Source organism: Stigmatopora argus, chromosome 16, assembly GCF_051989625.1.
Source record: "Stigmatopora argus isolate UIUO_Sarg chromosome 16, RoL_Sarg_1.0, whole genome shotgun sequence".
Classification (NCBI taxonomy): Eukaryota; Metazoa; Chordata; class Actinopteri; order Syngnathiformes; family Syngnathidae; genus Stigmatopora; species Stigmatopora argus.
The window spans coordinates 4,239,124-4,252,309 of record NC_135402.1 but is presented as its reverse complement, the minus strand read 5'-3'; the positions used below and the strand labels follow the sequence as shown (position 1 = coordinate 4,252,309).

At 39.3% G+C, this 13,186-nt stretch overlaps 3 protein-coding genes across 7 annotated transcripts in view; all 3 read left to right on the top strand.

Annotated features, from left to right (window-relative positions):
* The first annotated feature begins 797 nt into the window (after positions 1–797).
* On the top strand, positions 798–7,840 carry LOC144090622 (hippocampus abundant transcript 1 protein-like). The gene is made up of 12 exons (XM_077622282.1): positions 798–1,123; positions 2,586–2,684; positions 3,135–3,197; positions 3,453–3,580; positions 3,831–3,945; positions 4,211–4,429; positions 4,535–4,648; positions 4,769–4,840; positions 5,161–5,273; positions 5,403–5,500; positions 5,608–5,765; positions 5,956–7,840. Exons 1-12 carry the CDS (start codon positions 1,049–1,051, stop codon positions 6,226–6,228), a joined length of 1,527 nt encoding a protein of 508 aa, XP_077478408.1. The 5' UTR covers positions 798–1,048; the 3' UTR covers positions 6,229–7,840.
* A 24-nt stretch (positions 7,841–7,864) lies between these two features.
* On the top strand, positions 7,865–11,815 carry LOC144090621 (uncharacterized). Its single transcript, XM_077622281.1, has 7 exons — positions 7,865–8,158; positions 8,738–8,857; positions 8,943–9,308; positions 9,958–10,071; positions 10,238–10,792; positions 10,871–10,987; positions 11,174–11,815. Exons 1-7 carry the CDS (start codon positions 7,996–7,998, stop codon positions 11,779–11,781), a joined length of 2,043 nt encoding a protein of 680 aa, XP_077478407.1. The 5' UTR covers positions 7,865–7,995; the 3' UTR covers positions 11,782–11,815.
* Positions 11,788–13,186, top strand: part of shroom3 (shroom family member 3) — a 30,439-nt gene continuing 29,040 nt past the window's right edge. For 4 of the 5 annotated variants that reach the window (XR_013305458.1, XM_077622277.1, XM_077622276.1 and 1 more), the window contains exon 1: positions 13,037–13,183. The gene's annotated coding sequence lies outside the window, so the exon portion shown is untranslated. Of the gene's footprint in view, positions 11,889–13,036; positions 13,184–13,186 lie in introns of those variants that run through there. The other variant, XM_077622275.1, reaches the window with a different exon arrangement.

The following is a 13,186-nucleotide window of genomic DNA, read 5'->3' as shown; positions in this document are numbered from 1 at the left end:
ATGATTTTTATTCAGGTCATATTTTCAAAAATGATGTCATTAACACTTTTTATAGCAGAAATATCAATGAGAAAAATAGACCTATCTTCTGCTATGGTGTAATTTAAATTACAATTCCACATGAACAGTTCCAATATGTGAATTAAGTTCAAATAGCAGTGACAGGTACATAATAGGACTGACATTTTTCATGTTAATGGACCAAAATATATGAGGAGTTAGTTAGTGCATTGCTGGAAATGCTCTCATCCTTTTTCCCCGAGGATTGATGATGCGATGCGGTCACGTTTTCTGCCATCAGCACTCGTTTTTTTCTCACACACGCACGCCTGCACACACAAATGCACGCGCACGCACGAATATCACACGAGCAGGCACAGCCGCAGCCATTTCCACGTGATCTGATTTAAACCCATCAATACGTCTCCGTCTGTTATAGTCATACCAACCGGAATTGAGGTTTTATTTCAAAATAAAACAAACATATGCCACTAGAAGTAAATCAAATTTCAAACAATCATCGCTTTTCCTATTCATTCATGTATTAATTTTCCTGCAATCCTTTAAAACATATTTATTTTTTGTTTCTAAGAGCATAATCTCGTTTGCTACTCTGTGAGAGTAACATTTATCAGCATTCAAATTGATCAAAAGACCAAATAGCTTTTAAGAATAATGAACCCAGGTCGACATGCCTTGAAATGCATCAATAAGACGACCACGTTCAGCATTTGTTAGACTTTTGCTCCGATACAAATCACATGCAACCGGAAGTTACGTGCTCCCCATGTCTAACTTGACAGTGTCCGTAAACGCACCATCGACACGATAGTGAACTGCCAAGCGTTGACTGATCTCACGAAGTAACCGTCCATAGATCCACATCGAGACGTCGTGCAGAGATTATCTCATTACTTCCGTTTATTCATACCTTCGCTCGATCCAGCCTCTTCGGGGGACCCTTTTCGGTGACATCCTGGAAGCCCGCGGAGAACCGCGGATATCAACCCGGCAAGGATGCTTCGTCACCGGCGGCAGGTGTGAAGAGATGACGGGAGAACCGCCGATGGGCTCCGGCCGAGTGGTTCTTGTCAAGAAAATCATCATGAAGGACGGAGTGCCGGTGAGTACATCGCCTTTCAGTATTATCTTGTTTACCATCCTCATCCTCCAGCCAAATAAATCCATTAATTCCCCAGCATTTCTCAAATTAATAATAATAATAATTATATATTTTTTTATATCTGAGAGCCGTTCAGGAGCCACTGTAAATGTTATGATGTAATTTGCTGATCCGTTTTGTTAAACATACATTTTAGGTACAATTTCTTAAAAGAATGAAAATTTGAGCTTCTGGGCAAAAAAATGCAATATTAAGATAGCTAATATAATATTAATATTGTGTGTGTGTTGTAATCGATCAGTGGGCTCAGATCGAAGGGATGGTGATGGGCTCAGGATGGAGCCATTACGTGTTACATAAGAGCATTGCATCCAACACACAGTGTTCAGTGGCAGTCTGCACTGTCTGCACCGTCTGCACCCTCCGCATGCACCGGCGTCCATTTTAACGTCTCCACTGAACTCAGGCCACCGACTTACCCTGATGCATCATCACGTTTATTCCATCAAATCTATTGTGCTGATGAATGAGGGAAAAAATGAGGCTGGATTGTAATTGTAATGTATTACCAGATCTTTGTACATCTGACCAGATAGGAAAATGATGCAATTTTTCTAAACTACGATGGCGCTATAGAAGACGGGTAGATGATTCCCCCTTCCCGTTATGTTGTTTGAATGCTGGTTTTGACATTTTTTTCCCTGAATATTTAGGCTTGTGTGGTTAGCACGTTGGTCTCACAGTTCTGATATCGAGGGTTCAACTCCACGTTTCTGTGTGGGGTTTGCATGTTCTCCCTGGGCTTGCATGAGTTTTCTCCAGGTATTCTGGTTTCCTCCCACATCCCAAAAACATGCCTTGGTATGCTGGTTGAACACTCTAAATTTCCCCTACCTATCAGTATTTTGTACGTTTCCTTGTGCCCTGCAATTGGCTGGCCACCAATGCAAGGTGTCCTCTAGCACCCCCCACAACCCTTGTGAGGATAAGCGGTACGGAAAATGAATGAAGTTGACTTCATTGAAAACTAAATCATCAGAGATACATTCAAAAAAGAAATCCATAAATTTGGCACACCAAATCCTAAAAAATACGGTGCCATTTTGTCCATGACACATTATTAGTCATAAGCCAAGACACTTAAAATGTACATCTAATATCTCCTCTTTTATTGTGGAAAAACTGGGCTACTAGGCACTCAAAAATGTTGCTCTATTTCCCATTTTTATCAGGAAAATAGTATCTTATTTTTCTATTTAATGATACTATCAGCTTGCAAAGTGTGTTCCACAATCTCATGCTCGTGATGAATTTCTTCTGACACCGGAGAGGTTATGCAACTTGTCAGAAACTGAGCACAGCTATCTTAAACAATAAACTGCGGGGCCATAGTTGAATCATGTGCCTCATGTAAATATCAAACGGATTTCAATATTTGTTTTCTATTGCATGTGTTTATTAGATCCAACAGGGAATTGGCCGGCCCAGTGTGTACCATGCAGTTGTGGTCATCTTCCTGGAGTTCTTCGCTTGGGGTTTGCTGACCACACCCATGCTTACAGTAAGTCACAATGTTGTGTCGGTGAAAAGCATCAAATGAGAGTTGTGAAGAGACTAATAAATACTTTATGGTGACCGTGGCTTATTCAATTAACATTGTTTCCGAGAACAGTGCCTCATTATTTATGAGGTCACAGTGGGATTTTAGTATTAATGGACGTAGTACTGATAGTAGTCGTAGTAGTAGTAGTTGAAGTAAGATATTGGAGAGTATTTTTAAGTCGCTTTTGCAATTTTTGACCTGTATAATTGTTATTAAATGATTTCAAATATATTATTACATACTCGGAACACAAGTTTATTAAAGGCCTATTGATGAAACAATAAAATATTGTGTTATAAACACTGAAGGGGAAAATTGTTGTATATAACAATTGATGTTATTTTTGTGTATTGAAACATTTTGGCTGAAGAGTTTTTAAAAATCTATCTTTTTTGACTTTTTTGCTAGGTGCTGCATGAAACATTTCCACAGCACACCTTCCTGATGAATGGACTCATTCAAGGCGTGAAGGTAAAAATGTGCTTTTTGAAAAATGCTATCCTTTCACTCCAGTGGAAATTATGACAAATTTATTTTCGCTTAACCTTAGCTGCAACACCACTCATATGAATGGTTTAAAAAATTAGCTCTACAACATATAATGAACTACAACATATCAGTTTTTCTAAGGCTTTTTTTCAAACTAAAAAAAATACTTATTGTATTTTTATAATTACAAATATACAAGTATCATCACTGTCACTGAATTTTCCTTTTGCTGTCCAGGGTCTTTTGTCCTTCATGTCGGCCCCTCTGATTGGTGCATTGTCGGATGTGTGGGGGAGACGCTCATTCCTATTGGTCACTGTCTTCTTCACCTGTGCCCCAATTCCACTCATGAGACTCAGCCCTTGGTAGGTCATAGTTTTTTTTTTTGCTTAAATCCACCCATATGTAATACAAATTCCCAACGTTTGATTTAAGAAGTCATTATTAAAGGCACTGTGTTCTGTTATTAAAAAAATGTTTGTGTAACATGTCAATGACAAGAATCAATCTCTATTTGTCCATACGTGAGTGGCCAGTCTTACTTGTAAATCAGTAAATCTTGTAAATCTTTTTGTGTGTGTGCTTATTTTCTGATTGTTTTCCTCTTAATCACAGGTGGTACTTTGCCATGATCTCCATGTCGGGAGCATTCTCTGTCACCTTCTCCGTCATCTTTGCCTACATTGCAGATGTGACAGATGAAAGAGAGAGGAGTACAGCCTATGGTCTGGTAAGTAATGTATTTTAATTCTTTTTTTCCCTTTTTAGTGCTTTCATTCAGTCAATGCATGACAACCTTTTAATCCCTCACTACGGCTGCAAAAGGTCATTTGCTTCTCATCCGTAGTGTGCATTACTAATGGGGGAGTTTAACAATGTGAAGCAATAAAGTCTCTGTCTGGTTCACTCATGGGACAAAAATGATTGATTAGGAAAAGTCTCTTTTATGACACTAAAATCCTGAGGTTAAACTTACCTGTCATCAATCCAATCAGGTGTCTGCGACATTCGCGGCCAGCCTGGTGACTAGTCCTGCAATTGGGGCCTATTTGTCAGCATGGTATGGAGACAACCTAGTGGTACTGGTGGCTACCCTGATTGCTCTCGTGGATATCTGCTTCATCCTACTTGCTGTGCCCGAGTCTCTGCCAGAGAAGATGAGGCTTAATACCTGGGGAGCCCCTATTTCCTGGGAACAAGCTGACCCCTTCGCCGTAAGTACTGAAAGGTTTACCATTTAGACTGAAAAGTCTCCCCTGCGGCAAACTTTCCTTTCCTGTCCTTTTCCGTTTCTAAAATTATTTCGCTTTACCTTTCAGTCTCTGAGGAAGGTGGGCCAAGACCCCACAGTCTTACTCATATGTATCACAGTCTTCTTGTCATACTTACCAGAGGCTGGACAGTACTCCAGTTTCTTTCTCTACTTGCGACAGGTAATTTTCATCACTTCTCTAGAATAACCCAATTTAATATATTTATCTGCACTACATTTTCCATTGTTAGATTTTACCCGCTTTTAAAATAATGCTCCTTTTTTGCCACATTCATTGCAGGTCGTCAATTTCTCCTCAGCAACAATAGCTGTCTTTATTGGAGTTGTGGGAATTCTGTCCATTGTTGCACAGGTAATATAAATACTCAAAAAATATATACTAGCATCACTCCATCTTGAAATCAGAAAGCAAAATATTAATTGAATTGAATTGAATGCTTTTATTGTCATTATACAAGTATAGTGAGATTTAAAGCATCGCCACCAAGTGCACAATAACAACAACAAAGAGACAAATAAATAATCAATAAATAATAACAATAATAAATAAATACATTATCAATAAAGAAGTATTAAATAAATAAGTAGTCAGCAACATAAATAAGTGGGGTAGTTTTTTTTTCAGGTCTAGTATTGAACCTCATAAACACTTGAAATTTTTCCCCCTTTTAGACTCTCGTACTGACACTCCTCATGAGGACTCTTGGTAATAAAAACACAGTTCTATTGGGTCTGGGCTTCCAGATTCTTCAGCTGGCCTGGTATGGATTAGGATCAGAGCCTTGGTGAGTAAATAGTGACTGCAAGCCTTCCCTGTTGAAATGAATTCCACCTTTTAATGCCATCGTCAATACCGGCGAATGATTTAAAAATGCAAATTTTATTCAACATTATGCATGTGTTTACGTTAACAGGATGATGTGGGCAGCTGGTGCCGTGGCAGCCATGTCCTCTATAACCTTCCCGGCTGTCTCAGCTCTGGTGTCACAGTCTGCTGACCCTGACAAACAAGGTGAAAAGAGTTTGCCCTTCCTCTCATCAAATGGTCGCTGCATCCAAACTGGAATTCGATAACCTCCTTGCTTAATTGAGATGACTTATGCCATTCTTTCTCCACAGGCGTGGCCCAGGGAATGATAACGGGGATCAGGGGTCTATGTAACGGTTTGGGTCCAGCTCTTTATGGATTCGTCTTCTTCCTCTTCAATGTGGAACTGAACACCATGGATCCCATTCAAGGAGACTTTGACCCCCTGCCTCTTCACAGTCCCACTGAGGTAAGTACACAAAGAATTTCGACAGTCAGCTTGGAAATTTAAACAATGAGGCCCGTTTTTGTGACCTTATTTGGATCTTAGGTTTGGAAAAACTGTATTTATTGACACCAAAGTGCCCTACTATCAATTTAGGAAGTCAGAATTTACAGTATCAGGAAAAATACATATTAATGATCATTTTCTATTTCAGCAAACGCTCATCCCTGGCCCACCTTTCCTTTTGGGGGCGTGCACGGTGGTCGTCGCCTTCATCGTGGCTCTCTTCATCCCAGAGAAAGTCTCCTCGGCCTCGCCGTCTTCTCCGCTGCCTCTTTGTGATAAGCCACGCCCCGTTAGCAAGGAGTCACTGTCCTCGCTGGCCGGCATCCACATCAACACACCTCTGCCGGGCAGCGACGAAGAAACTCCTCCCACTGCCAGTGACGAAGACATTGAGCCTCTGTTGCAGGACAGCATTGTTTGACGGACCAAAGCGTGAGGGACTGAGATTGGAAATGGCGTGCACAGTTCCATTGCTGCGTGAGGTGAGTAAAAGTTAGTGTTTGGCAGCAAGGTGCTGAAATTCCATTGATGGACTGAACAAAAGAGCCATCAGATGGTTCAACAGAGTGCTTGGCAAAAAAGTTTTCTACATGTTTAAGAGTTGGATGCCATTATAATTAGGAAGGACACCAGCTTTTATTTTGATTATGATGGCAAAGTTTCTTAAAAACTGAAAGACAAAGTCTGTAGGGGGGGGTTGTTGAGAATCTTTGGGCTAAAAGTGGAAGAATATTTTAGGGACCTTACTATATTCAGCTGAATTAAAGCTGATTTGAACTGATGTGAAATTTTGTAGTCCATGTTGTATCATAAAAAAACGTCCCTACAATATATTTACAGCTGCTAAAGAATCTGAATTAATATTTGTACATTTCTACTGGTTGGGGGAGAATATAATATAAGCAGCTTTAATACACTAGGAGATGATTCAGCCCCACAGAGTCTGACATGTCACAATCATTTAGTATTTTTCAAACCATAAATCCATTCATACGTTCATCTTCTACTGATCTGGATTGGATAATGGGATCAGCTGGTGAAGCAGTCATTTTTCATGTTTTTTAGTATTTTTTTTACACTACCTCAGATTACACTCAACCTGTTTGTCTGAGTACTTGAATTTGAAGCATGTTTTGGTGCTAATTCAACCATAGATGACATATTTTACAACATTTTACGCCATCTAGACAGTTTTTACACTGCTGATCCGCATTAGGAGCACGGGGGTGCCGAAGCCTATCTCAGCTGACTTTGAGTGATAGGCGAAGAAGTGCAATCAGCCAATCCCAGAACATAATATGCCTACTAATATGATATATTACCACCACGTCTCTCCAATGTGTTCCTAAAAAAAACGCCAATGTTGGTGTCATTGTGAATGTTTATCCAATTTTTCTCTCACCAGTGTTTTATTACCAACATGTACATATGAAGAAAAAGAATCTGCTTTGCACAGAAAGCATTGCTTTGTCACTTGGCCAAAGATTTTTTTCTCTGGCAATTTAAGATGTAAATCAGTGACTCACAATCTTAAAATTGTTACAATGCAATGTAGGGGAAATGTTTGTACTTACTGAAAGCTTTAGAGAGAAGACTGAGAAAGGAATGTCTACATTTTTTAACTTTAGATAAGTGTTTGCTTTATGACCTTGTACAAGTTTTATGTTTTGTCAAAATTTCAAGCACAATCTTGAAGGATTGATTACAGTCTTTCAGTACCAGTAAAGGGTTCCTAATTTGACATTAGAATGTTCATAAACTTTTGCCCATATACCTGCCACACTGATATCATATCATGGACAAAGTGTGCATCTAAAAAAAATAAAGGCAACTGTCAATCATATTTTTCTCAAAATCCATTCCATATCACAGATAATAAAATGCACGTGCACAATGTATTTTGATTGTTACCCACTTTAAGAGGTTCTTTAGCATTGCCGTCCTCAAGACTGTAAATAATGTACATGGATTTAAATGTTTACCATTAAATTTACTGTACATGGAATTCACTGTAAATAAAATGTATGTTGTAAGTGTTTTCAGACATTTGTTGATCAGTAGAAGTAAAAAAACAACAACAATTTAAATCATTTCTGAAAAGAAAAAATCAAAATACTAGTGTGTCGTCTTGCGACACAGTGACATCTACTGGGCAACGTGCAATATAGGTAGCGAACTTGCTCGTGTCATGACGTCCAATCAGAATCTTGCCCGGAGATCACGTGATCATGGAGCCAAGCAGGAAGGGAAACGTGCAGCAACAACGACAATGGAGGTCTCTCCAATCAGCGTCACCTTGGAGAGATACTGGACAGAGGAGAAAGAAAGGACGCTTATTTCATTCTTTTCCAGTAAGTATTAAGGCCAGGATAAAATCAGTAAGACATCTTAAAGTTTAATTTTCTTGAAGTTTGAGTGCATTCCAATGTTGACTTTGCGTTGTGCATCTGGCAACCGTTGCTTGTTTTGACCGATTGTTGTTTGTCGAAAGAGCAACTAACGCATTACAGCAATGGCGATCAGCAACTCGGCGTGGTTTGGATTAATTTGGCAGACTAAAAAACAATTTCAGAACGTTAAAATTCATCGGTCGAGTTTAAATGATCGACAGTCGGGCATAGATCTCATTTTAGAAAGTGGAATTCATCATTTGATCGATTCTGAATATGCAACATTCGTGGAGCCAAAATATTTTACACACTTCCTACTAATATTTTCATGGATCGCTCAATATATTCCGTTCTGTGTTATCCCTCTTTAATACTGACATTTATTCACTAAACTAATCACTAATGTTTTATTCGTCACACCATAGGTGGAAAGTAAAATTACACCAATATGTCAGCACCTGCCTTTCGCAAGTTGGATGTATATTTACTTAAAAAACTGATGATTGTGACAACTTGAGATTGATGTGTATTATTTCTTAGAAAACAACTGCCTGTGGAACCATAAATCGGAAAGCTACAAAAATCGACAGCTACGATGGAACATGCTGGATAAGTTAAGAATTCTTCTGTCTGCTCAACCGCCACCTGCTCCTTTCACAGGTTTTTTTAAATTTTCATTTGATTTTTTAAAGCAAAACTACTGATCCAGCCCCTATTTTTATACCGATCTATTTTCCCTTTCCAGTGGAAGACATCAAGAACAAGTTCAAGAACCTTCGTACCACCTTTCAACGGCAGCACAAAGCCGTGAAGGCGAGCGAGGTCGACGGTTCTGATACGTTTATACCGCAGTGGAAGCACTACCATCAGCTGATGTTCCTGCAGGCTGCAGGCCTGGATGACTGCACTGACGCCGCCATGCAGACCTCATTAATTGTTTCACAAGAGCAGACCCAGCATCTTGCAAGCGCCCCTGGACTCATCATTTCCATTCTTCCCCCGGAATCCTCCAACACAAGCGCTTCATCGTCATCCTGCATCCTCTCCAACGTAGTGGCCAAATCATTTTGGACAGAAGAGAAGGAACGTGCACTTATTGATTTCTACTCAGGTGGGGTGAATCATTTCACATCTTCATACAGCCTAAGCACGTTTAAAAGAAAAAAAAATGATACGTTAGCCAGGATAATTAGTAGACAAAATGAAAGTGTCAAGCCGAATCATTTTGTGTGGCCCGGGAAAGTAAATCATGAGTGCAGACTTTCTGTTTTAGGATCAAATTAGTATAGATGTATATTAAATTTCCCGATTTCCCCCCTTTTAAATCAATAATTGTAATGTTTTAATCAATTTTTAACTGTGTTTTTAGTTCAAAAATCATTTTGTAAAATCTAAAAATATATATAAAAAGCTAAAATAAACATTGTTTTAGATCTATAAAAAACTGAATATTCAGGGCTTTTAATTCAGTTCTTTTAATCCATTTATTTATTTAAAAAAATCTAAATATTATATCAAAAATGGTCCGGCCCACATGAGATTGAGTTGACGTAAACGCGGCCCGCGAACCAACCCGAGTCTGACACCCTTGATCTAAGGAATAATGAAGATGTATGGTTTTACTTAGTTTTTACTAGTTTATGCATAGGCAATATGTTGTGTGTTCACATAGAAAAGAAAATGTTTGCGTATCCCGATTTTAACTTAACTTTAAATGAACTGACAACAATGAGTCAATGCATATTTTTATTTTTTTGTAGAACACAGCTGTCTGTGGAACAAGAAGTCTAAAAACCACAACAATCGTCTGCTCCGATTGAAACTTCTAAAGATTCTTAGGAGACGGTTGTCCGACCAATCTGCATCATTCTCTAGTAAGTTACATGCTGCAAAAGATAAGTTCTATGCCCACAATAAAATTGAGTTTCACTCTGATCGAACTGCAAAACTTTGCACTTATCGATCAATATTCCTCACCCCCTCAAAATCACTATTTAAGTCATTTCATTTTATATTCATTGCTTTGTTGCTGTCTTGCAGTTGAAGACCTCAAATGCAAGTTCAAGAATCTCCGGACAGTTTTTAACCGTGAATGCAAAATGGTTGAAGTCAGCAGGACTTCTAATAAAGTCTACCACTCCAAATGGAAACACTACCAGCAACTGTTCTTCCTCTGCGAGTGGTGCAAAGATGAAGAGAACCCAGAGAATCTGAAAATTCAGATACCGCAAGAAGAACAAGCGCAGGAACCTGGGATCCAATCAAAGTTATCCACCCCAACCAGCTCCTCTTGCGCCACCCAAACTAACATTTTCGCCACTTCTTCCACCGTCAGAAAGACAGAAGCCAATACCGTTGCAAGCTTTCAAATGTGCTCTGTCACTCCGGATTATCTTAAACAGGAAAATTCCAAAACTGCTTCCACATGCCCCAATTCCCAAACCACTTCACCAATGAATAGCAAATCCTGTACAAACCCTCCCCCCATAAAAGTTTCTCCGAGCAGTCCAGTTCTTCTCGAATGTAGGCCCATTTCTGACACCCGCTGCCAGTGGAACGAGGCCAAAATACACCAACTCATAAGGTTTTACTCCAGTATGTATATCATCCTAGAATGTGTGATATTTGCGTTTATATTTGTGTTTCCAAAATGTTTGTTTCTTTCACACCCAGAACACGAGAGTTTGTGGAACTACAAGTCGGAGAGTTACAAGAACAAGTTTATGAGACAGAGTCTTTTGGAGACATTGAGCATCTTACTGTCAGACAATGAGCAGCCCCCCTTTACAGGTAACATGAAATATGAAGCATGTATCATTTTTAGTACTGTTAAATGCCGTATGTCGACGCACTAATGCGCCTTATAGTTTGAAAAATATGGCCCAGACCTGTTTCAGATTTTAATATGACACTTGTGTCGATGTTACATATCTGACATTTTGGATTTAGCTAACGTGTTTTATGTTCTTTGCACAGTGGAAGACATCAAGATCAAGTTTAGGAACCTCCGAACCATTTTTCAACGGGAACACAAGTCAGTGAACGCTAACAAAACCTGTGGTTCAGAAAACTTTCATGTCCCCAAATGGAAACACTACCAAGAGCTGATGTTCCTCTGCGAATCTTGCGACGAGGAGGAGCACCCCGACGATGTCCGCTTTGCACCGTCGGCGAACGCCAACCTCCATTCTCTAGATCACCAAACCGCAGTCGTCTTCTCCTCCCAACAATTTCCCAAAGACTCCATTGCAACCAGCAGTCACACTTGTAACAAAATGAAAACTCTTGAATCTCCACCTTCACCTCCTCCATCCCATCAGTCCACCCCCTCATCCGCTTCCTCCACATCTTCTCACCTTGACGGCAGCATGTTGGGTCAAAAACGGGTCAACCAACAGCCGCCATCCACCACCATGGAGGTGCTGGACTTAATGAAGACGTTTTATCAAAGTCAGATTATTTCGCCGCATGACGGTTTCCTCAAGTATGTGGAAGAGTGTCTTAATGAAACTCCTCCGGACAAAGTCAAGAGAATGAAGATGAAGATAATTGAGACAATCCACAACATGTCAGAGCAGATTTAACTTTCAGCGTCAATCAAATTTGCCTAAAGTGCGACTTACTGTATGATTTCTTCCTAAAGTCTTGCAGGGCAAGATTATCATCGCTTGTGCATGGAAGCACGTTCAAGGTAATACATCATTATTTTCAAATAAGATCTAATTTGCTTCCGCTTTGAAGAGGGAAAGTAAAATCAGTTCATCGTAAAACAGTTCCATGAACCAAGTCTGACTGTCTACTATAAAACTAATATTTGGAAGTGCTATGCAGTATTTGGTAAAGTTTAAACGGGAATATATACCTGTTTAATATATATACACCCGATTAAGTGGGATTAGAATATAGTATATATCAAAATACAGTGTTATGCGTTGTTTATATATAATATTTTACTTTTTTTGTCAGCAAGCGGCTCTGGGTGTCTGTCCATCGTGTATAATTTATTCAGATATAATGGGCTTATTATTTTAGCGATCATTGGAGCTCTAGTGTATTGTTGATCTTTTTTCTCATGTATCTTGGAGAATATTTTGTAACCTAACGCACACAACCATTAACATAAAAAACAAAACATATTATTCATGTTTACCAAATACAAACAGGTCTTCTTTCATACATTGGGCACAAAAAAAAAACTAATTTTGACTTAAGAGAACAGTACACATGTGCCCTCATATAAGCACCAATGTAAAATGCACAAACCCTGAACCATAAAAATAGAACACACTAAATTCAAATAATAAAATATTTAAAATAATTAACAATCTAAAATCAGTGCCTATCCTTTGATGCAGAATAAGACATTTCTTATGTTACAGTGTAAGGGGAAAAAGTGCTTTATTTTAGACAAGATGTAGTGACATGTTGCTGACGCTAGGGGGAGGCATTACCCCTTCTGTGCAAACTCCGCTGAGCAGCCGGTCTAGGCCACTAGCTTGATGTTGAAATGAGGGGGAAAATAGTCATTTAATTGAAAAATATAGCTCTCCCCAAGAGCCCCCTAATAGATTGCACCCTGGGCAGTCACCCACATTGCCCATAGCAAAAACCGGCCCTGCAAGTGGAAATTTTAGGACAATATTTCAGAAGTTGCCGGGTAGACTGGATCGTTTCCTCTTTATATACTGGGCCACAAGTTGTACCATAGCCAGATCACAAACAGAAAAATATCAAGATGAAATTAGATCATCTTTTCTTTCCTCCTTACGTCATTTATTCGTTGTCCATTCACTCCCTTGTGCTTCTCTCTCTCTTTTCTAGCCCCCCACCCTTTTCTCTTTGCTCAGTGAGTCGCACCAAATTCTATTGTGATGCTAAAAGTTTCGGAAGAGAGACAGAGAACCAGAGAGAGAGGCTTGGGTTTCTGTTTGGACAAATCGGATCTGACCTCCGTCTATCTTCAAGTTTGATCTCTTCCTCTATTCGGTG